Source organism: Ostrea edulis, chromosome 4, assembly GCF_947568905.1.
Source record: "Ostrea edulis chromosome 4, xbOstEdul1.1, whole genome shotgun sequence".
In the NCBI taxonomy this organism is placed as follows: Eukaryota; Metazoa; Mollusca; class Bivalvia; order Ostreida; family Ostreidae; genus Ostrea; species Ostrea edulis.
The window spans coordinates 87,882,163-87,905,028 of record NC_079167.1 but is presented as its reverse complement, the minus strand read 5'-3'; the positions used below and the strand labels follow the sequence as shown (position 1 = coordinate 87,905,028).

The window sequence follows — 22,866 nt, the reverse complement described above, 5'->3', positions numbered from 1 at the left end:
TATTCATTTTTCTGTTAAACCTTGGTTTAAGCTTGTACAGTCTCTATAACTTGTGAATGACCCCTATTGTTTCAAGGTCAAAGAGGGGACATATATTCACTCGATATCGGCAAAATGTTTATCTACTTACTGACATTTGACTTCAGTCAAATTTAGATGACATGATGAAATGGTCTGTGAAATTCTGAATACAAGTGGACTGGTGGTTTATCCAAGTAAATATTGTTTTAAGTTGAAAAACATTTTCTAGAAATTATTCATTATAGAAAAACACTTGTGGGTGTACAACATTGCATAATGAGTAACTGACTTGGTTTGGGGTTCAAATCTTTTTGAGAGACATAAACTTGCCACTGATAAGATGTATATGTTCAAGGAAAGACAAATGTAAAGTGGTTACTAGGCAACTGGCCCGCCCACACAAAATTGTACGTAGTTTGGAAGTAAAGACGTAAGACGAGTAAAACCTGATATGATATGGAGTGGTATAAGGTCACAATATACAATAAGAAATTCTTGTTTCCATGTTTTATTTTGTAAATGTTTCAGTTTATAAAAGCCCCAAACATATAACCTGTACACTGAAATCTTTTGTTTCATGAGGAAAAAACATTGGCAGGGTAACAACATAAAAATAAAATGTCTTTTCAACAGTTTATAAATCTATTCACAATTTACAGAAAATCAAACAAAATGTCCATTTTTCATACATTTGGAAATCGGAAACACATGCATGTAATATCAATATTTTACTCTTTTGAGTACAATCAAAATAAAGAGCCTCTAAATAATTTTGTTTTATGTCTATTTCCAAGTACTTCACTGCAGACAAAAACACTCTCATTCATACTCTCAAGATCTTAGCAGCTTTTCTGTGTCATCTTTTCAGTTGGAAGAAATCATAAATTTCACTAACCAACAGGGAATCTAGTCTAAGGCATAGTTCACTAGACGTGTATACTTACCTGCTCTTATACAATAAATGACAGAATTTTAAAATCAAAGTTTGGCACTAATCACATTTTATTGCACACTCAATTATGCTGCATATAACAAAACAGCAATGCAGATCTTGATTAAAGAATGACATGCATGCAAGAATGTCGTACATCTCGGTTAATGAAGCAATGGAAGGCCTACTCATTAACTTGTATGGCACAGTGTAAGAACAGCAGTCGGCTGTAAATCCATACCAAAGATTACTAACTCATTGATGTAACAAAGTAACACTGCATGCTGTTGGCCCAGCCTTTCTGCTTTTGCAGAATCACATACTTAAAAGAAAAGAATATCCACGTAAAATTGACGTGACATTTGATGACAAATTACATGACATGTGGCATTATAATATGTGATATGGTTGAATAAAACTAACCATAGAATTTCGGGTCAATTTTTCTAATAATGAATTAGAGATTCTATTACAAATATTTATAACTTGCTAATTATTTATTTTGATACAATTATTTTTTCTATGATACACAATAAAAAGCGAATGTAATGTTAAGACGACAGTACAATCAGGAGAGATAACTTTCTTCCATATTAAAAGACGAAAACATCAACTTCATTATTTAAAGCATGTACATGTATGCAAAGGTAAAATCAACATCATGTAACTAATGTTTATGTCGGAGGGAATTGTCGAAGCCACACTGCTGTAATGGTTTCATAAATGATGATTTTCACAATACCGGTCATTCTCCAATCTTGTTTCATCAGATCCGAACTTTTAAAGATCTTGCCAACTGTCTTTGTAACCCACCTAGCATAGATTGGCTTCACTACAGAGACAGATCCAATTTTATGTCATGGCTGTTCCATTTTATGTCATGGCTGTTAGAAACAAGATGGATTACATGAAATATAAGTCGGAAGGTCTTAATTTGCAATTTTATGTTCTCACAATTTGAACTATACAACAGCCAGGTTGCAGAATTAAGTACGCATGTAAAATAAGGAATCTACAGTACATTGTCATTGTTTGAATGTACTTCACATCTAGCTGGATAATTAATGTCTGGAACAAACACCTGGGTGTCGTTTTGATGTACGCCTCTTGGATCTGCACTGTAGATGATGCTGTCACATGTCACCTGTCTGATTGGTGATATTGACCGGTTTCGGCCTTTGATTCATCAGCTTGGCTGGTTCCTGGTCCCTAGGTTTTCTGGTGGTGATCCATGTGTGTGAAGGAAGTGGCCGGATCCTCGTACTGACAGGTGATGAGTATGGATCGGAATTTGTCCAGGAGAGCCAGCAGCTGGGACCGGTGAAGATTCTCGTAATACATTATCTCCTCCAAATGGTGGTCGCCTCTGAAGTATGGAAACAGTCTGGAAAGACAAAAATGATGTCACTATATCATCATGTAAAAATGATGTGTTTGTTAAACACAAATGTCCCTGATTGTGGTCAAGTTTATAGTGGACTTTGATATAGGTTCACAATTGAGTATGGGTCATAGTACTCATTAAAATGAAGGAATGCTAGCATCAATATCTATTTTAAGTAACATGAGGCCATGCCCTATGACCCTGGAGGCAATTTCTGAAAGCTTTTCATTAAATTACCTGGTATGCAAATAAAAACAGAGTCCAGCTTATAGTTTAATCTTATTAAGATTAAGTTGAAGTAGGGTATGTGGATCTTTTTAACACATTTCAAGAGATTGGATCTCCTGAAGATGTACCAATGTACCAAGTTTGATGTATGTCAAGCAAAGGGTTCTCTAGACATTGAGTGGACAGTATATTCCTATGTCCAGTTTGACCTTTGACCATGTGACCTCAAAATCAAGAGGGGTCATCTACTCCTTGGGATGTACCAGTGTACCAAGTTTAATGTCTTGTCAAGCAAAGGGTTCTCAAGATAATGAGCGGACAGTAGATTGACCCTTGATCTTTGACCTTTTGACCTGAAAAACAATTGGGGTCCTCTTCTTCTCGTAACCAACCCACATATGAAATATCATTATGATCAAGTAAATGGTTCTTCAGATATTGAGCAGACAACATGTGGTCTACTGACCGACCGACAGGTGCAAAGTGAACCAGTATGTTCCTCTTCTTTGAAGGGAGGCATAAATAGTAATGTCATTATAAGATGCCAGGGAATTTTGACAGTTCTACGTATGATACTCATGAGAGAATTCATTATTGAATAAGTAAATAACCAGGAGACTGAATATGATGGACTGTCTGTTTCCTGAATCTTCATTGCATTGGATGTTAAACATCTTAGACATGTGTAACAAATGCTATATAAACTAAATAGGACCTGTCAGAAAGAGATTATGTCTTGAAAATTTGTACTTTTCTTGTCCAATGGAGGTGATACACCTATCTTCTGCATTTGAAATGACCCCCCTTTCATTTTGATTTCTTCAAGAACCTCTTATTAGGTTCAAGTTACCGTATATCTGGTTTTTTCTGTGTCATGTTTTTTTCCGCGAATCAGAACCTAAAACAGCTAAATTAAATTTACGTGAATCAAATTTTCACTATTCCAAAGTCATTGTAAAAACATAATTCACGATTTTTTAAACTTATGAAGGAATTGGGAAAAAAGCCAGCATTTGTACGTATCACTCTCAATTTTTTATGCAAAAATTCAGTCAATCAAACAATTTACAGGATTTTTTAGTTACTGTCGCGACTATAATCAAATCTCAATATGGATGATATTCCTGGTTTTGTTTGAATGTAATCATAGAGCTTTGTCAGCCATTTTGCTAAGTGGCTTCATCTGGGTGAGATATAAATCGAACTTCACTTCATCAATTTCGGAAAACGCGCTCAGATGATCACACACCTGTGCTGCGAACCAGTTTTCAAAAACAATTTTGCTCTTGTTTACACTCAAGTATATTGTAAATATGTACAATTTGGTGGTATAGTAACGTAAATCACTGTTCGTTAGCTAAGCTATAATGGTACTGACACAAAATATTTATCAATAATTATTTTCAGTTTAAAACAGCCATAAACCATGTACCGTTACAGATGTATGAGTAGTTCAGGTATAATTATACATTGATTGAAGCCAAGAACGTGACCCATTTAATTAGCTTGTCCTTATTAAATAAACACCGAGGCTTATACATACCTGTTACCTGGCGCTTGTCAGATATAGGGGGAAGCAAAACACACTGAACACAGAACTATTACCTGTATGCTATATAACTATTACAAAAAAACCCCTTTGAATCAAATTTAAGCGGATGTATTTTCTGCGATTCGGAAATCGGTGCGAACAAAGCGGAAATAACCTGATATACAGTATTTTCTTCCAACGAAATGTAATTAGAACTAATAGCATAGATTTTGTTAGACAATTTTGTCAGATGCTCTGTGCATGACCTGATATTGTTTTAGTAAAAATAGAAACCAATCGTATACATGTATTTTAATTCATTTTTCCATGCTGATTCATGACATCTACAGGTACATCATTTTATCAAATATATGCTTTCCAAAACTCACTCATCCAAGAACTTTTTGGATAACCTTGTATGCAATAAATAAATATTCCCTAACATTGGACAAGTGGAAAGTGAATTTTCAGAGGTATCAATTTACTATTGAATTTACAATTGCAAAAGAAAACAACTTTTAAATCTAAATAAATAATCAATACACTTACATTTCAGAATGTTTTGTCCACAATAAACCAGTGCTATTTCAATCTTTATTTGTTTAATGTTTAACATCCCATTTGAGAATTGTTCACACAAATAAGGATGTCAACAGCTATAGGTAAACTGCCATAGATTTTGACCTATGCATGGCAGTAAAGGTTCTTTAGCATACCAATGCCTCAAGATCTCTGTTTTTCAGGTAACACTTGAAAGACCAGTGATTTTCCCTTCTAAAGCTGCATGCTTGGAAATGAACAGTCACTACTAATGATGGAATTTTGGAATGAACACACTTTATTTTATTATACTGTCTCATCGTCCAGTCCAAACAAGTTGTAAATTTTATCTATAGTCGAATTATATACAAAAAGCAAAGCTCAGATGGAGAGTTAAACTGACCAATTAAACAATGAACAATCCACCTCACAAGGAAATGCAGGGGAAGTGTCACCTATATAAACACCTAATTAACACACCTAAGTCCCAGACATTCACCATTATCCAGGTAAGGTCAAAGCCTATATAATTACACACATCATAGATGTGTGTATAAGCTACCAACACTTCCAGATATTGAGAGTGAAAAACAATGAAATATGTTAAATAAGACCTCAATTTTCACTTTGAGATATTGAATGTTGGAGAAATCGAAAGTAAATTTAACTATTCATATAGAGAAAAAAATCAGGACTGTCATTTCACTTCAAGAGATCAAGAACTTTGAGAGATTGAAGTTCATGCCATCAAGAGTCATCAGTATTTTACTTAAATGAGGTGACATACTTTGTAAAGAGCTTGAGGTCCTCCAGGTTTTTGGCAGCAGGTATGTCTAGGATGCAGTCCTTCTCCTCTTTGGAGAGACCGGACATTTCATCGTGAAGTGGCCAGAATCTGTCTTCCGATGCCAGGGAGCCGTCAGAGGAGGGAGATTTAGAAAATTGACTGGTTCCCTGGTAACTCAGTGCCAAACTTTCATCACTGTTTACTGAAAACAAGACAAACAGAAGTTTTAAAAAGAAATTGTAAACATAAGTTTTTATTCTCATAAAGTGATGGTCAACTTTGAAAAAAAACCCTCTCCAAGATTCCTTAGTATTTTCTGTAATATAATAGTCTAGATCCTTCAAACAAAAACATTGTAATTTTTCAAATGGGCGTCAAAATGCAAAATAACAAATATTGAAATGAGAGGCACCTGTATAGCTAGTCCTTAAACTGAGATAGCAAAATGAGAGTAGATGCCACCATCTTGTTTAACAGCTTCGAAATACTTCCAGTCAAAATACTTTCAGACACATGTATGCAAGTTGAAAAACTTTCTAGAAATTCTTATGGTCTAACAATATATTCATTAAATCATATCAAACTTGCCACATATTATGTTGATATGAAAAGCTGTAATGTTCCAAAATATAACCAGTCACTCATTCTTATGGTCTAACAATATATTCATTAAATCATATCAAACTTGCCACATATTATGTTGATATGAAAAGCTGTAATGTTCCAAAATATAACCAGTCACTCATATGGAGTCGTCACCAAGACTGGTGAAGGGCTTTAAAATTTAGGCCTTTGCTCGCCGCTTACGGCCATTAAGCAGTGAGGGTTCTTCAGCGTGCCACACCTACTGTGACATCTGTTTTTAATGTCATCTCTGAGGACCCGTGACATTCACACCTGATGCTGAGTGTTTGGCGATGGAATTGTCACTACCTATTTTCACGACTTAGGTCTGTTGTGACTGGGATTTCCTACTTTAAAAAATCTAATAATTTCTTACTAATCTATCCAACCTCTCCATGAGAAATAAATGTATACTAATCAGCTGGTCACACAACCGCACAACAAAATATTAAAAGAGACAAAAGGCCCATGGGCCACATCGCTCACCTGAGTCACCTTGGCCCATATTTACAGATTTTCCCTATATATTCGCATGTAAAACTTTGATTCCCTGTTGTGGCCCCATCCTACCCCCAGGGGCCATGATTTGAACAAACTTGAATCTGCACTATGTCAAGAAGCTTTCATGTCAATTTGTACTTTCCTAGCCCTGTGGTTCTTGAGAAGAAGATTTTTAAAGATTTTCCCTATGTATTTGAATGTAAAATTTTGATCCCCTACTGTGGCCCCATCCTACCCCCCCCCCCCCCCCCCCCCGAGGATGGAGTGGGGGGTGGGGTGGGGTAGGGGGTGTCATCATTTCAGCAAACTTGAATTTGTACTATGTCAGGAAGCTTTCATGTAAATTTCATCTCTTCTGGCTCAGTGGTTCTTGAGAAGAAGATTTAAACACACTATTTTTGCATTTTTGTGATTATATCCCCTTTGAAGGGGGCATGGTCCTTCATTTCAACAAACTTGAAAGCCCTTCACCCAAGGATGCTTTTGGTTAATTTGGTTGAATTGGTCCAGTGGTTCTGGAGAAGTTGAAAATGTGAAAAGTTTACAGACGGACAGACGACGGACAACAGGCGATCAGAAAAGCTCACTTGAGCTTTCAGCTCAGGTGAGCTAATAAACATATATATCACTGAATCCAACCAATTTTTTTCTGGGTTGGGGTTGGGTTAAGGGGTTTAGATTAAGCACCAAAAGGAAGTTGCACCTGCACTACAGTTTGTCAACATCAAGTGCACCAAAGTGACTGCAGTCAAGGAAAGAACCATGGGCAGCCAAAAAGGAGGTCACAGAGTATGAATTTATAACATGTCGTGTATTTGGTCCTCGAATAATCCCGAGACCCTTTGGATGATCCCGAGACTAAGCAATGTCTTTGCGAACCAATCACACGGTGCTTACCACAACTTCGTACTCTGTGACCTCCTTTTTGGCTGACAGTGGAAGAGATGAAGCCCTGTCCGATCAATGCATGCAAGATTGTGTCAAACAAGAGGTACTGTGAGCAATGCTCACTAAGAATACCCCCGCTTACCCCAATCTCCCAAAGGGTGTTGGTAATAGGTATAAACTTCTTATTTTCGCAAATTTCAGAATAAACTTCAGTATTATGATCCAAAAGGTATCTAGGAACACAGCATCTCCATGCGATGAAAAAAGCCGTTAAAAATTTAAATGGAAACCATATTGCTACTTCGATGTCCAGTGCGCGTGACCTTTGACCTTTTGACCCCAAAATTGATAGGGAACATCTTCATCCCTTGGGTAGTCCATATGTATGATATGGTGACTGTAGGTGGAAAGGATAACGCTTTAGAGCCCGGAAACCATATTGCTACTTCAATGTCCAGTGCACTTGACCTTTGACCTTTTGACCCCAAAATCAATAAGGAACATCTTCACCCCATGGGTAGTCCATATGTATGATATGGTGACTGTAGGTGGAAAGGATAATGCTTTAGAGCCCGGAAACCATATTGCTACTTCGATGTCCAGTGCACTTGACCTTTGACCCCAAAATCGATAGGGAACATTTTCATTCCATGCGTAGTCCATATATATGATATGGTGACGGTAGGTGGAAAGGATAATGCTTTAGAGCCCGGAAACCATTGCATCTACAGACGGACGGACGGACAGACAGACAGACGGACAACCCGATTCCGTTATACCCCCCCCCCCCCCACACCCAACTTGTTGCGGGGGGTATAACAAAAGAGATGAGATGGGTTTTAAGCTGAAGAAACTTGTAGTATGACAGGGGACCCCCTGTTTGTTTACAAATTTTTGTTTCATACCTTGTGTATTTTATTATACCGATAGAAGGTCAATCTCTAAAGCTTACAAAAAGCGTGAAACAATTACAGAAATTGAAAGAGGGATGAGATAGACAGGGAATTCACACATTTCATAAAAATTATTGCCACCAAAAAAAAAATTATCATAAAAAAAGGGGGGGGGGGGGGTAGTAATATCCATACTTTAGGTGCCTGTGCATTCTACTAGTGGGAGTTACCTGATGCAATGTCTGATATAGACACACTTTCCTCCTCTGGCACCATGGGCATACCTGATGACCTACACATGTCATCGGACATTTTCTTCAATCTGCGGGAGGTAGGGGGACAGAAAATGACGTAGGTGTGTAACTGAATCAACAGTCTATGCTGTAGCATCCACACCACAATTCTCACCTTCTGGTCCTGAAAAATATAACATGTAAGCTGATTTCAGAATCAGTTTAGCATCCACACCACAATTCTCACCTTCAGAATCAGTTTAGCATCCACACCACAATTCTCACCTTCAGAATCAGTTTGATTAAATCAATGTGACCGGTATGTTTAATGAAGGTGAGGAAAGCTAATTTTATGTCTGACATCTGATAAAAGATGATAAAACTTTAAAAGCATCTTTGAGTTTGCACTTGGGTATACAAAGTAAGGCCCACAATCATACATCATATGTCTAATAAACTCCATTTGCCTGATCAAGATATAGGGCTCACGGCGGGTGTGACCGGTCAACAGGGGATGCTAACTCCTCCTAGGCACCTGATCTCACCTCTGGTATGTCCAGGAGTTTGTGTTTGCCCAACTCTCTATTTTGTATTGCTATAGGAGTTATGAGATTGATCACTATTCGTTATCTTCACCTTTCATACATACATCATATGTCTAGTAGTAGTATACAGTGTTATTTTCAGTGTAGTTTTACTTTCACGATTTTAACTGTAATATAAACACATGAAATTAAAACTGCCATATAACATCTAATCTACTGATACCATTATCGAATGGATATAAAGACAGAAGTTAAAACTAAAAACATGATACCATGAAATTAAAAATGATCCATTCAACAGGTGAAGTATTGAAATCAGCATTAGCTCCTATTGTTACCTGTTGCTTCGTGGGATTTAAAACATCCTTAGATTCCCGCAGCTTCACAGGGTACGAAAACTCGGAGAGCTGAGCACACAGGGACAAAGAGAAAAGACTGTTGAACTCCTCAGAGAGGTCTGAATCTCTGTAAAGAGAAAAGACAAATAAAATAGGCTATGCCTACTGCCCATTTGTGATTAAAATATTGTTTAAATACAAAAAAAAGCACTCGTCAAACTACCCAGCAGGTTTAGAGCTCTGGCCTCAGCAAAATACCCAAATGGATGATAACTCTGACCTCAGCAAAATACCCAAATGGATGATAACTCTGACCTCAGCAAAATACTCAAAGGGATGATAACTCTGACCTCAGCAAAATACTCAAAGGGATAATAACTCTGACCTCAGCAAAATACTCAAAGGAATGATAACTCTGACCTCAGCAAAATACTCAAAGGGATGATAACTCTGACCTCAGCAAAATACTCAAAGAGATGATAACTCTGACCTCAGCAAAATACCCAAATGGATGATAACTCTGACCTCAGCAAAATACTCAAAGGGATGATAACTCTGACCTCAGCAAAATACTCAAAGGGATAATAACTCCGGTCATAGCAAAATATCCTCAGCAAAAACGTATGTTTTGCTTTATTTCTATGCATTTTAAAATACTTACACATAAGTGTTTGCCACAGGAGACAAAACATACACATTGGTCTCACACAGAGGATAGATAATGGTTGCCTTTCCCCAATACACAAGATGACCCACAATGTGGAATACCTGTGAATACAAAAGAGACTGCAATCAGGCACGGTTTCAGGGAGATATGAATCAAACAGTTTAATATTCCATTTTACTGTCCTCTGAAGTAATAGGTAACTCCTTTCCCCAATCTGTGATACCAAGCATTAATTTAGTTCACTGTTTCTCTATCTTGAGGTCATGATTTGATAAAACTGAAATATCCACTACATGAGGGCTAGCTGCCATCAGAAAAGCCTTCTTGAATTCTCAGCTCAGGTGAGCTAACAAATACATATATACATTGTATAATGCTTTAATCTTGAAAATTTCACATTAATTTTAGAGCCCTCTATAAAACATTGGCTCAAGCAGTTTTTTTTAAAGTAATGGATATTTTTAATGAAGAGAGAAAGCAATATACATGCTATGGTGTATGTTTGAGGCCTTATGCTAATGACAGTGACACCTTGATTGCGTGTTTGAGGTCCCATGCTAATGACAGTGACACCTTGATTCTAGCAACAGAGGTTCTATGCTACTGATGTTGTTACCTTGATGGTGTGTTTGAAGTAACAGAAGTTACTAGATTGAGTGTTTTAGAGCTCATTCTAGTGACATTGATATCTTTGTTGAAGATGTGTTTTTCAAGGCTATATGTTAGTGACAGTGGTGACTCAATATCGCAAATTTAATGCTAGTGACGACAGTAACTTGATGGAGAATTTTTGAGGTCCTATGCTAGTGACGACAGTGAATTGATGGAGAATTTTTGAGGTCCTATGCTAGTGACGACAGTAACTTGATGGTGTATTTTAGAGGTCCTATGCTAGTGACAACAGTAACTTGATGGTGTATTTTTGAAGTCCTATGTTAGTGATGACAGTAACTTGATGGTGTATTTTAGAGGTCCTATGCTAGTGACAACAGTAACTTGATGGTGTATTTTTGAGGTCCTATGCCAGTGATGACAGTGACTTGATGGTGTAGTTTGCTAGTGACAACAGTGACTTGATGGTGTATTTTTGTGGTCCTGTTAGTGACAACAGTGACTTGATGGTGTATTTTTGAGGTCCTATGCTAGTGATGACAGTGACTTGATGGAGTATTTTTGAGATCCTATGCTAGTGACGACAGTGACTTGATGGAGTAGTTTTGAGGTCCTATGCTAGTGACAACAGTAACTTGATGGTGTATTTTTGAAGTCCTATGTTAGTGATGACAGTGACTTGATGGAGTATTTTTGAGGTCGATGGAGTATTTTGAGGTCCTATGTTAGTGACGACAGTGACTTGATGGAGAATTTTTGAGGTCCTATGCTAGTGACAACAGTAACTTGATGGTGTATTTTTGAAGTCCTATGTTAGTGATGACAGTGACTTGATGGAGTATTTTTGAGGTCGATGGAGTATTTTGAGGTCCTATGTTAGTGACGACAGTGACTTGATGGAGTATTTTTGAGGTCCTATGCTGGTGACGACAGTGACTTGATGGAGAATTTTTGAGGTCCTATGCTAGTGACGACAGTGACTTGATGGAGTATTTTTGAGGTCCTATGCTAGTGACGACAATGACTTGATGGTGTATTTTTGAAGTCCTATGTTAGTGATGACAGTGACTTGATGGTGTATTTTTGAGGTCCTATGCTAGTGACAACAGTGACTTGATGGTGTAGTTTTGAGGTCCTATGCTAGTGACAACAGTAACTTGATGGAGTATTTTTAAGGTCCTATGCTAGTGACAACAGTAACTTGATGGAGTATTTTTGAGGTCCTATGCTAGTGACGACAGTGACTTGATGGAGTGTTTTTGAGGTCCTATGCTAGTGACAACAGTAACTTGATGGTGTATTTTTGAAGTCCTATGTTAGTGATGATAGTGACTTGATGGGAGTATTTTTGAGGTCCTATGCTAGTGACAACAGTGACTTGATGGTGTAGTTTTGAGGTCCTATGCTAGTGACGATAGTGACTTGATGGAGTATTTTTGAGGTCCTATGTTAGTGATAGTAGTTCTGTAGCTCCCTTACCTGTGACAGTGGTAGGTCGGCCTCCTGAGAGAGCACCTGCAGACTCTGTAGAGGACTCCACACTGTGATCAGTCGGCTGAGTGCTGGACTGCAGTCTACTGGCAGAGAGTCCTGTATTGCCTGCTTCTCCATCAGCAGCAGGACTCCGTGGTATGGCCTTAAAAATGCACATGTAGTTGCCATGATACACATTCAAGCTAGATTTTTGTTCAATTCCAAGCAAAATGATAATTTGACTGTCCGAGAATCCAATACTGCTACTTTAATATAAAGGTTACCTCAGACATTCCAAGCACCTCTGTATTATTTCTGGCTGAAATGTTAATTTTTTTAGCAACATTATAGTCACTTTCACAAAATTTTACATGATCAGATTATTTAGCATGGATAAAACCAACATAACACGGTTTAAATCTGAATTATATGCTTTCATTCCTGCTACCCAATTTATATTCGAGATTCCCCTCAATAGATTTTAATCTGGATTCTCTCGCATATCATACCTCTTCCATGCAGAAAACTAAAACCTTCCATTTTCAAGAAATTTGGACTCATGATTCGCATTTGAAAAACATATACAAAGATTAAAGCTGTATGGTCCAAGTTTCGACAAATTTGTCCTTGTAAAAACAATGTTGAATTATCGCACGTACATATTCATGAGGCTGTATGACATGTCATACATTTTTTTTTATCATGCTTTATTTTTAGACTTTTACAATTACATCTACATAGAACATGTCATACATTTAATATTTCAGCTGCTTTAACCAGTAATTTGTTTACAAACAAACAACAGTCACCTGACCATTTTTAATGCATATTTAAGAAGATAAATCAAATGACAGTCATCATTCATGTATCTAGTTCAGACTTCCAGAGGTCAGATCATCGATGGTCTCATCTGTGTAAAGCTGTGTATTTTGTTACTACAATACTGTGCCATAAGTGTTTCACGTTTTCGTTTAAGAGAAATAAAAATATCAAATACCTCTTAGTATTTCCTAAATATATCTTCATTGATTTACGCTCTTTCAAACCTAAAGTTAGACAGTTGTGTCTGAGTTATGTACATTATGTTGGGATTCCCCTCATGCCCATGAGGGCTATTTATAGATGCATAGCAGACATGGCTTTGAATCGACAAGAAATGAGAAGAGACCATACATTTGAACAATGAAGGAAGAAAAAAAAGTTGAGATAGCAGAATTAACTGGATATGATCCATCTACATAGAGGACTCCATGCTTCACTATTTGAATCCAATCCAACATGATACACATGCGCAGGAGTTCTCACCACGAGTGGCAAATGTATTTATGGGTTCCCACTATATCTAATTTTTATATAATCTTCTCACTGTTTTCTTTTACATGCTAATGTTTTCAACATGTAATTAAGGGAAAATTAATCTTTCAAAACTGCATTAAAGTAATTCTGTACAATTTGAAAAAAAAAAACAACAACAAAAAACTGGTGAACATCGGACCATACAGCTTTAAATAACTAATCACAGACATTTTTTATATTTGAGGTACTTTTAAAAGAGCCGTTCCTAGCAAAAAAGACCCTTATCTTATATAACAATGTTTTTCAAAAAATGTCATAATGAAAAAGCATAACGTCATTTTTTGCATACTTGTAAAGAAAAAGGTCATGATTAACAATTACCAGTTGGTTGTAATCTTTGATTGACTGTAATATTTTAACGACAATCAACATTGCTCTAATATTTTGAGGGATGTTCACACTTTAGCACTAATATACTTAAGGGCCCTTATTGCTAGGAATGGCTCAAAAGATCCGACCATTATGCACATGCAGAATGAAATCACAGGTAATGACATTCTGTGTTTACAGTGCTACTTTTAACTACAGCAGAAACGATTCACCGAAATATCGATACTGTTCAATATAAACGCTCGATTCAATGTTCGATTTATTGCCTTGATCTTCGGATCGATTCATTGTTTAAAATCAGGTTTAGTAAAATACATCAGGCTTGGCCTGTACTTCTTATTTTTACATGCACGAGGGACAAAATGGTGTCTGATAACGGTCAAACTGTTGTTAGCCTCGAGTCTGACATAAACAATAATGAACTTAATCAGTTTAAACTACAGAGCCAAAAGGCATCTTACTGTTCAGCAGTTTGGAAACAATTTACTTTTGAAATTGTGACTGTGAATCTTTGTAATTAAATTTTTTTTCAAAGTTATTATTGGTTTCTTCTATAAAATGAATCATATTGAAAACACTGAATCATGGCATAAGTATTGCAAAATGTATCGTATCGTAAAGGGGCGTATCATTTCAGCCCTACCTTTAACCTCATCAAATACATGTACCAAACTAAGCAATTCACACAACTTTTATTTAATATGTTATATAACCTACAGAATCATGGTTTTATCATTATTAAATTTAATCACATTCTGATTACAGGAAGTTACCTGCATCTGACACTGTACGGACCCTATAATAGTTCTACTATAATAATTACTCTAGTCTATTGCTTGTCAACAAAAATTTCTGAAACTTCATTAATAATTATCACTAACGAGCTGTTATCTTTTCATTACTCTTGTAACCATACTTTAACCTTACTACAAATGTTCATTTAGAAGTGACCTTTAACCTTACTAAAAATGTTCAATTAGAAGTGACCTTTAACCTTACTACAAATGTTCAATTAGAAGTGACCTTTAACCTTACTACAAATGTTCAATTAGTAGTGACCTTTAACCTTACTACAAATGATCAATTAGTAGTGACCTTTAACCTTACTACAAATGATCAATTAGAAGTGACCTTTAACCTTACTACAAATGATCAATTAGTGGTGACCTTTAACCTTTAATACTACAAATGTTCAATTAGCATTGACCTATTGCCTTACCACAAATGTCAAATCATTAGTGACCTTTTAACCTTACTAAATCTTCAGTAAGCTAGATGAGTCAAGTTACACAATGCTAAAGATTACCTCTATCTTCAGCATGCTTGATGAGTCAGGTATCTGGTGAATTTTGTGTGGCAAACAAAACCTAATTTCTATCCATTTGTTGATGAACAAGTGGACCAATCCAGTTTGACCTAAACTACAAATCAATTTTCATGTGAGATAGAATACATTGTACCATAGGAAAATCCAAATCCCTGAATCTAGCATTCAAAGTGAGTACTAACTCTTCAAAGATTGTCTGTAAACATCTGGCAAGAGAACTCTTCTGAAGAATCACTGCATAGGGAGACTCCCCAGAATCTGAAAGAAGACAATAAAGAACATGCAAGCTGATTCAGCTTATTTAGGTTAGACTCTAGTTACATAATTTTTTGTTTTACAAAGTCCTTTAATTTAGTTGCCCAACAATGAGAATTCTTGTCGGTGTATCATATCAGAATCCCTTTTTAATATCTGAATTAAAATTAAATTTAGAAGCACTTGCATGTATATTTCATATGAAATACAGACTAACCTAACACGCAGTGTAAGTACCGGTCTTTATTTTAGCATGGACTAACTTTCATGAAATTTTTTCTCTATTGTGTGGGAACATAAATTCATTGATAATCATGCTACTAGGAGAAGCCCCATACCCTATTATTATGTACTAGATAATAATTCAAGTTGTAAAGTTTAGAGCTTTCCACATCCACAAAAATCCATAAAAAACCAACCACCACAACTAATACTAACTCCGCTGTAATGCCTCGTGCTCAGTGTTTTACATAAATAAGAATTACTAGGGCATAACGTAGCTTTTAAAATTGGTGTAAAAAACACTGGTGATACATGAACTAAATACCGACTTCCAATGAACGAGTTTGTACTGCACCTTCAGGCAGGGCTGCCACCTCGTCGTGAATGGACAGCATGATTTTGGCCTGAGACGTCAGGTACTGACATCGTCCCTCCTCATGGTGAATGGCCACAGTGATCTGCTTCACGAGGTCGGTGTAACACTGGATCACAGAGGATGTCACATTGGCCTGCAAGTTTTATGAACATTGCTATAATTAAGTTACCCCAAAGGAGTGAGGCCAAAACCTCCAAAAATAGCATAACTTTAAAAATTTTCTTTTTTTATTATGGATCAACTAGCAGACAAACTGAATAACATATTATAATGAGCAAAACTGTAAAATTCGTAACTCCTAGGTTAACAGTTAAAGCTCCATATCAAGGCTGAAGGGATCATGTTAAAAATATCAAGAGTATAAAAACAAAGAAAATGGAATGAGAGACGCAAACAGACAACAAGACAATAATATAGTGTGTAATCAGTGACTAAATGCTGTCAATATTCATTACAAACCCTCAGGACAAATGTGATGTTAAATGAAATGATCCGATGAGCTCCTGGTTTGGATTTACTTGTGTCCAGGGACATTGGGTATCCCACAAATCGAACATCATCTATCTTCAGATCAAACGGTTTTCTACAAAGATCTTGTTTAGCAGCCAGCAAATTTGCTAGAATACTGTCTGAAAACCTGCAATTTAAAAGTACTAGCAATGAAAATTAAAAGAGTTCCACACACTATTTTTTCTTATTCAACAAGTGTAAACTACTGTAGATTCCGTATTTTACATTAGTACTTAATATTGAGAAATCTGTCAACCAAAAGTTTTTACACTTATTTCAACATTTAAAAGCTGGTAGTTTTATTTTGTGAGTGATGCTTCTCCCAAAATTACACAAAAACGCAGTATTAAGTCTTCCCCAGAAGACATGTGTCGCCTGCTAGTTCATTCTATATGTAATATATCACGTATAATGTTGAAAAAGTAAATTATTGAAATGGTTTTTGTCACTAAACAGGAAGTTGATAAGCGACAGATTCGAAAATGTCTTACACAATACAGTTGGCCACAGTGATGCTCTGTGCCAAATATCAGGGAGTTGCCCCATGTGGTTCTTGAGAAAACTGTGACAGAAATTTTTTTGCTGTAAAAAATTCTAAGTCCTGGCAAACAGGAAGTTGATAAGCGACAGATTCGAAAATGTCTTACACAATACAGTTGGCCACAGTGATGCTCTGTGCCAAATATCAGGGAGTTGCCCCATGTGGTTCTTGAGAAAACTGTGACAGAAATTTTTTTGCTGTAAAAAATTCTAAGTCCTGGCAAACAGGAAGTTGATAAGCGACAGATTCGAAAATGTCTTACACAATACAGTTGGCCACAGTGATGCTCTGTGCCAAATATCAGGGAGTTGCCCCATGTGGTTCTTGAGAAAACTGTGACAGAAATTTTTTGTGACGACGACGCCGCCGCCAGACGACGACGGATAGTGATCCCTATATGTCGCCACTGTGTAACGCAGGCGACACAATCATTTCCTCGCGTGTACTTACATTGTAGGAATCTACTTGTTAGCTCCGCTTTCTTAACATTTTATTGAACATCATAATCTGTTTACTGTGGCTAATACACTATCTAGTGTTGTAAACAATTTTCTTTGTTTCCATAGTTATGAGAGACCATGAAATCAAGCAATTAACAATTCTAATCATTTCAGACAGAACAAGTGTATCTTTCCACAAAACTACGTATCAGCAAAACTGTTTTCTTGACAAATCTAACAAAATTTTATGCTCACAAGAGTTGACAAAAGTACAATATTTTGTTGTCAAATTCCAGAGCTCCAGATAATTTTTTACCACAAAGAGTATTTACCCCCTGATTTTCAAATCAATGAGTATTTTGCTTTTCCGAAAAAGTCAAGTATTTCGTAATTTACTGATTATCTTTGCTGTTTTGTCACTAATACAGAATTGGATCGTAATCATGTGACTGGGTGTCTGACATATTAAATTTCAATACCTCAATGATAAATTTAAAAATCCCAATGACAATAAAGACTTTAATAAAAAGAACTACATAGGATTTCCCCCTGTAAATATACAAGTATCAAATAAATGCGTAACTCCCATTCTCGCAAATGGTTTTAAATACTTATTGAGACAATGCTGCTGGAGCGGCCTTTCAGTAAAAACTGTAAGTCAAAGTTTAACAGAAGTATTGTTTATCCGGTGACATTTTCTGTGCCATGTTTTTAGCAACAATCATGCATTCACGATTGATAATACAAAATTTTTTTTCTTGTGCTTTTGACCGCACATTACCTCTTTAAGAAAAAAGTATAACAAGTAGGACTATATTAGTTGTTCTGAGTTAACTCTTTCAAAATTGTGATTGCCATCGAAACGTATTTCATAGTGCTATTTCATGTATGATCAAACCCTGGGCTAACCTCAATTCATATGAATAGATAATTCATATTTATATTATACTACATGTATCACAAGTACGCATTACTTTGGGGGTGTAAAGCGTATATTTAAATTCGCTAATGCGTAATTGTACACGATTTTCAACTTCCATGCGTATTTGGTCAAATTTAACGAGTATTTACGCTGATACGCACCTTATCTGGAGCTCTAAATTCATCAACAACATTATAAACTATTCAAATTACATTGTAATTGATAAACAAGAGGCCCATGGGTCACATCGCTCACCTGAGTCACCTTGGTCCATATCAGAAGACTTTCTATATATATTTGCATGTAAAACCGTAGTCCTTATTATGGCCCCAACCTACCCCTGGAGGCCATAGTTTTTGCAAACTTGAATCTACACTATATCAGAAAGCTTTCATGTAAATGTGAACTTCTTTGGCCCAATGGTTCACAAGAAGAAGATATTTGAAGATTTTTCCTATATATTTGTATGTAAAACTTTGATCCCCCCTTGTGGCCCCATCCTACCCCCAGGGGCCATGATTTGAACAAACTTGAATCTGCACTATATCAGAAAGCTTTCATGTAAATATCAGCTTTTCTGGCTCAGTGGTTCTTGAGAAGATATTTAAAAAAAAATTCCTATATATTTGTATGTAAAACTTTGATCCCCTATTGTGGCCCCATCCTACAACAGGGGGCCATGATTTGAACAAACTTAACTCTGTTCTATGTTAGAAAGCTGTTCATGTGAATATCAGCTTTTCTGGCTCAGTGGTTCTTGAGAAGAAGATTCTTAAAGAATGTCCCTATATATTTGTATGTAAAAGTTTGATCCCCCCTTGTAGCCCCATCCAACCCCCAGGGCCCATGATTTGAACAAACTTGAATCTGCACTATGTCAGAAAGCTTTCATGTAAATATCAGCTTTTCTGGCTTAGTGGTTCTTGAGAAGAAGATTTTTAAAGATTTTTCCTATATATTTGTATGTAAAACTTTGATCCCCTATTGTGGCCCCATCCGACCCCTGGGGGCCAGGATTTTAACAATTTAGAATCTGCACTATATCAGGAAGCTCTCATACAAATCTTAGTTTTTCTGGCACAGTGGTTCTTGAGAAGAAGATTTTTAAAGATTTTTCCTATATATTTGTATGTAAAACTTTGATCCCCTATTGTGGCCCCATCCGACCCCCGGGGGCCAGGATTTTAACAATTTAGAATCTGCACTATATCAGGAAGCTCTCATATAAATCTTAGTTTTTCTGGCTCAGTGGTTCTTGAGAAGAAGATTTTTCCTATAAAATTGTATGTAAAACTTTGATCCTCTGTTGTGGCCCCATCTGACCCCCGGGGGCCAGGATTTTTACAATTTAGAATCTGCACTGTATCAGAAAGCTTTCATATAAATCTCAGCTTTTCTGGCTCAGTGGTTCTTGAGAAGAAGATTTTTCCTATATATTTGTATGTAAAACTTTGATCCCCTATTGTGGCCCCATCCGACCCCCGGGGGCCATGATTTTAACAATTTAGAATCTGCACTACCTAATAAAGCTTATCTATAAATTTCATCTTTTCTAGCCCAGTGGTTCTTGAGAAGATTTTTTAATGACCCTACCCTATTTTTACCTTTTTTTGATTATCTCCCCTTGGAAGGTGGCCTGGCCCTTTATTTTAACAATTTAGAATTCCCTTTACCTAAGGATGCTTTGTGCCAACTTTGGTTGAAATTGGCCCTGTGGTTTTTGAGAAGAAGTTAAAAATGTTAAAAGTTTACAGACGGACGGACAGACGGACGGACGCTGGAATACGGGTGATCAGAAAAGCTCACTTGAGCTTTTAGCTCAGTTGAGCTAAAAACCATATACTCACCCCACCAAAGTATTGTCTCTGATGCAGGAAGTGACAGGTTCTCTGAAAACAAACTTACCATTCATTTCAAAATATCAAATTCAAAATTGTATTTATAACATGAAATATGGGTATTAGAACAAATACACCATACTAACACCTACCAAGTGACAGCTATCCGTAAAGACTTATCAAGAAAGAAACTTCTAAGAAGTTTTGGTTATATAGAAATTCAAGGATACATGTATTTAATTAAACTAAGAATATCAATCAATATAATATCCATGATTGCCCTTCAGAGTTGAAAATCAATAGAGAACCCATTTAATAATTAATTCCATTAGATATAAAAGTTCTGTAATATCACAGTTAAATAATATCACATCTATGATAACACGTTATGCTTCTTTTAAGCATTATAAATCATGGATCCAAAGTGATAAGTACTTTTCTTGCAATGGTTGAAATATTAGTAATTCTCAAAATTATGACTTTAAAAACGCATCACTATTTACTTAAAGTACAATATTATCAACTAATGCATGAATAATACACCATGTGATATTGAAATATCCCTCCAAAGAATACACATATGTGGTCAGATATTTCTCTCTGAAGGTGCAGGTGTTCACATTTACCTGAGGGTATCTGTGGGATGTGTTTTATTAGGACCCTAAAATTCAGAAGTACTTGAATTATATTCACATACTGCTATAGAGTGACATACTTGTTTGATAGAATATCTTCAGTTACTTTCACTGCATATGGATTGCTTCCCTTTGCTGCAAGAAACGTTCAAAATTATATAATTCAAACTTGTGTGATATTTTGAATTTCTGGAATTTGTTTAAGAAAACAAGTGTTGCATCAGCAGGGCATGGTCACTATAAAGTGAGAATGATTTAGGTCAAAAATGTCAAATTCATACAATTCTAAACATTTTCATGTTTTAATTACAATGTTAATCCACAATAGTATGATTCAGTATGCAAGTTAATACACTAACAATAAATAGAAATTTTGACTGGTTCTGTTCTGTGTTTATAGTCTCCAGGCTAGTTAGAATGTACACGATACATTCATAACTGATGATACCCAAGTCAAGTTTCACAATGCTTGTGTTACATGACAAGGCTACCAGTGATGTCAATCATGGGAAGTTTAGCTCCATATCCAAGCAACAAGATCATGGGGGAAAAAATATACTACTCACATCCACAAATGGACACCTATCAACTGTATAGATTACTAAAGTTAAAAATGGTTGGTCAAATTTAATGCTTTAAAAGACCTTGTTCACAAGCAAGTTGACATTTTTTAAAAGAACTTTTAATATTTACTACTAGGTGTATCAATATTTCTGACTGAACATACAAGGGTTGGCAGTGAAGGTAGTACTGAAGAGAGTTTTTAAACAAACTTGTTTCAAACATAGATCATTATTAGACCAAGATGCATGGGCCATACAAGTTGTTCAAATGGTGAGTTATGAGTAACATTGAGTAATAATTTAATTCTTGCTACTCATTTTAAAATTTGTGATTGTACAAAATGAACATGCTTTAAATTACAAAATTAACGTTTCACTGGTTTGTTTGTTTACATAAAAGACTCGAGTCTTTGTTTACATAACAGAGAATCAAAGCTAAAATATTGCTCTTATCCTTGCATTCAGACAGTCCAAATTTTGGTTGTCAACATTAAATGAGCTATATTTTGAATTTTTAACATCAAAATTGAAAAACATTTCTTTCGAAAAACGTGAACCAGTCCCTTTAAAGTGAGGTGGTGGTTAGTACATTGTAATATGTACACATTGTAAAATAGTTTTCTTGCATGAAGGGCGAAACATATTCTTGATAGATAAATATTGCAATACCAAAGAAGGTAGGCTTTATACATGTTTCATTGACTTTCGTAAGGCTTTTGATAGTGTAATACACACTGGTTTGAAACTAAAACTGTTGAATATGAGTATTGGCAGTTATTTTTACAACATTATCAAGGATATGTACAGGAATTCTACAGCATGTGTTAGAATCGGAGATAGTCTTACTGATCCATTTTTGATTAACCTTGGTGTAAGACAGGGGGACAATTTAAGTCCCTCTCTGTTCAAAATCTTCATTAATGACTTTCCATTATATCTCGAAAAATGTATAGATACTGTATCACTTCAAAAAGAAAATTTAAATTGTTTAATGTATGCAGACGATATAGTAATAATGTCAACATCAGCAGAGGGTTTACAACAGAGAATAGATATTTTAGAAACATACTGTAATGATTGGTGTTTGAATATCAATGTTAAGAAAACAAAAGTTATTGTCTTTAACAAGGCTGGGAGAATACTGCAGTGTAAATTTCAATTTCAGAACAAACGTATTGAATGTACACCTTATTATAAATACTTGGGTACCTTTTTTTCTGCATCTGGCAGTTTTAGTATCGCTAAATCTGAACTATATAACACAGCCCTCAAAGGATTTTATAAATTGAAAAAAGACTTTTTATGTTTAGCACCAGGAATTAAAACAAGTACTCATCTCTTTGACCACACAGTAA

The 22,866-nt window shown here is 35.9% G+C and overlaps 1 protein-coding gene across 1 annotated transcript in view; it reads right to left on the bottom strand.

Moving 5' to 3' along the window:
- Nucleotides 1-516: 516 nt before the first annotated feature.
- Nucleotides 517-22,866, bottom strand: part of LOC125669224 (GATOR complex protein NPRL3-like) — a 47,465-nt gene continuing 25,115 nt past the window's right edge. Inside the window, exons 17-29 of the mRNA XM_048903664.2 lie at nucleotides 21,029-21,083; nucleotides 20,323-20,364; nucleotides 16,522-16,699; nucleotides 16,042-16,195; nucleotides 15,392-15,467; nucleotides 15,189-15,303; nucleotides 12,481-12,515; nucleotides 12,203-12,359; nucleotides 10,106-10,212; nucleotides 9,445-9,571; nucleotides 8,559-8,745; nucleotides 5,423-5,624; nucleotides 517-2,336 (exon numbers count right to left, since the gene is read on the bottom strand). Coding sequence (XP_048759621.2) covers nucleotides 2,162-2,336; nucleotides 5,423-5,624; nucleotides 8,559-8,745; nucleotides 9,445-9,571; nucleotides 10,106-10,212; nucleotides 12,203-12,359; nucleotides 12,481-12,515; nucleotides 15,189-15,303; nucleotides 15,392-15,467; nucleotides 16,042-16,195; nucleotides 16,522-16,699; nucleotides 20,323-20,364; nucleotides 21,029-21,083 — 1,610 coding nt within the window. The 3' untranslated portion in view covers nucleotides 517-2,161. The remainder of the gene's footprint in view (nucleotides 2,337-5,422; nucleotides 5,625-8,558; nucleotides 8,746-9,444; nucleotides 9,572-10,105; nucleotides 10,213-12,202; nucleotides 12,360-12,480; nucleotides 12,516-15,188; nucleotides 15,304-15,391; nucleotides 15,468-16,041; nucleotides 16,196-16,521; nucleotides 16,700-20,322; nucleotides 20,365-21,028; nucleotides 21,084-22,866) is intronic.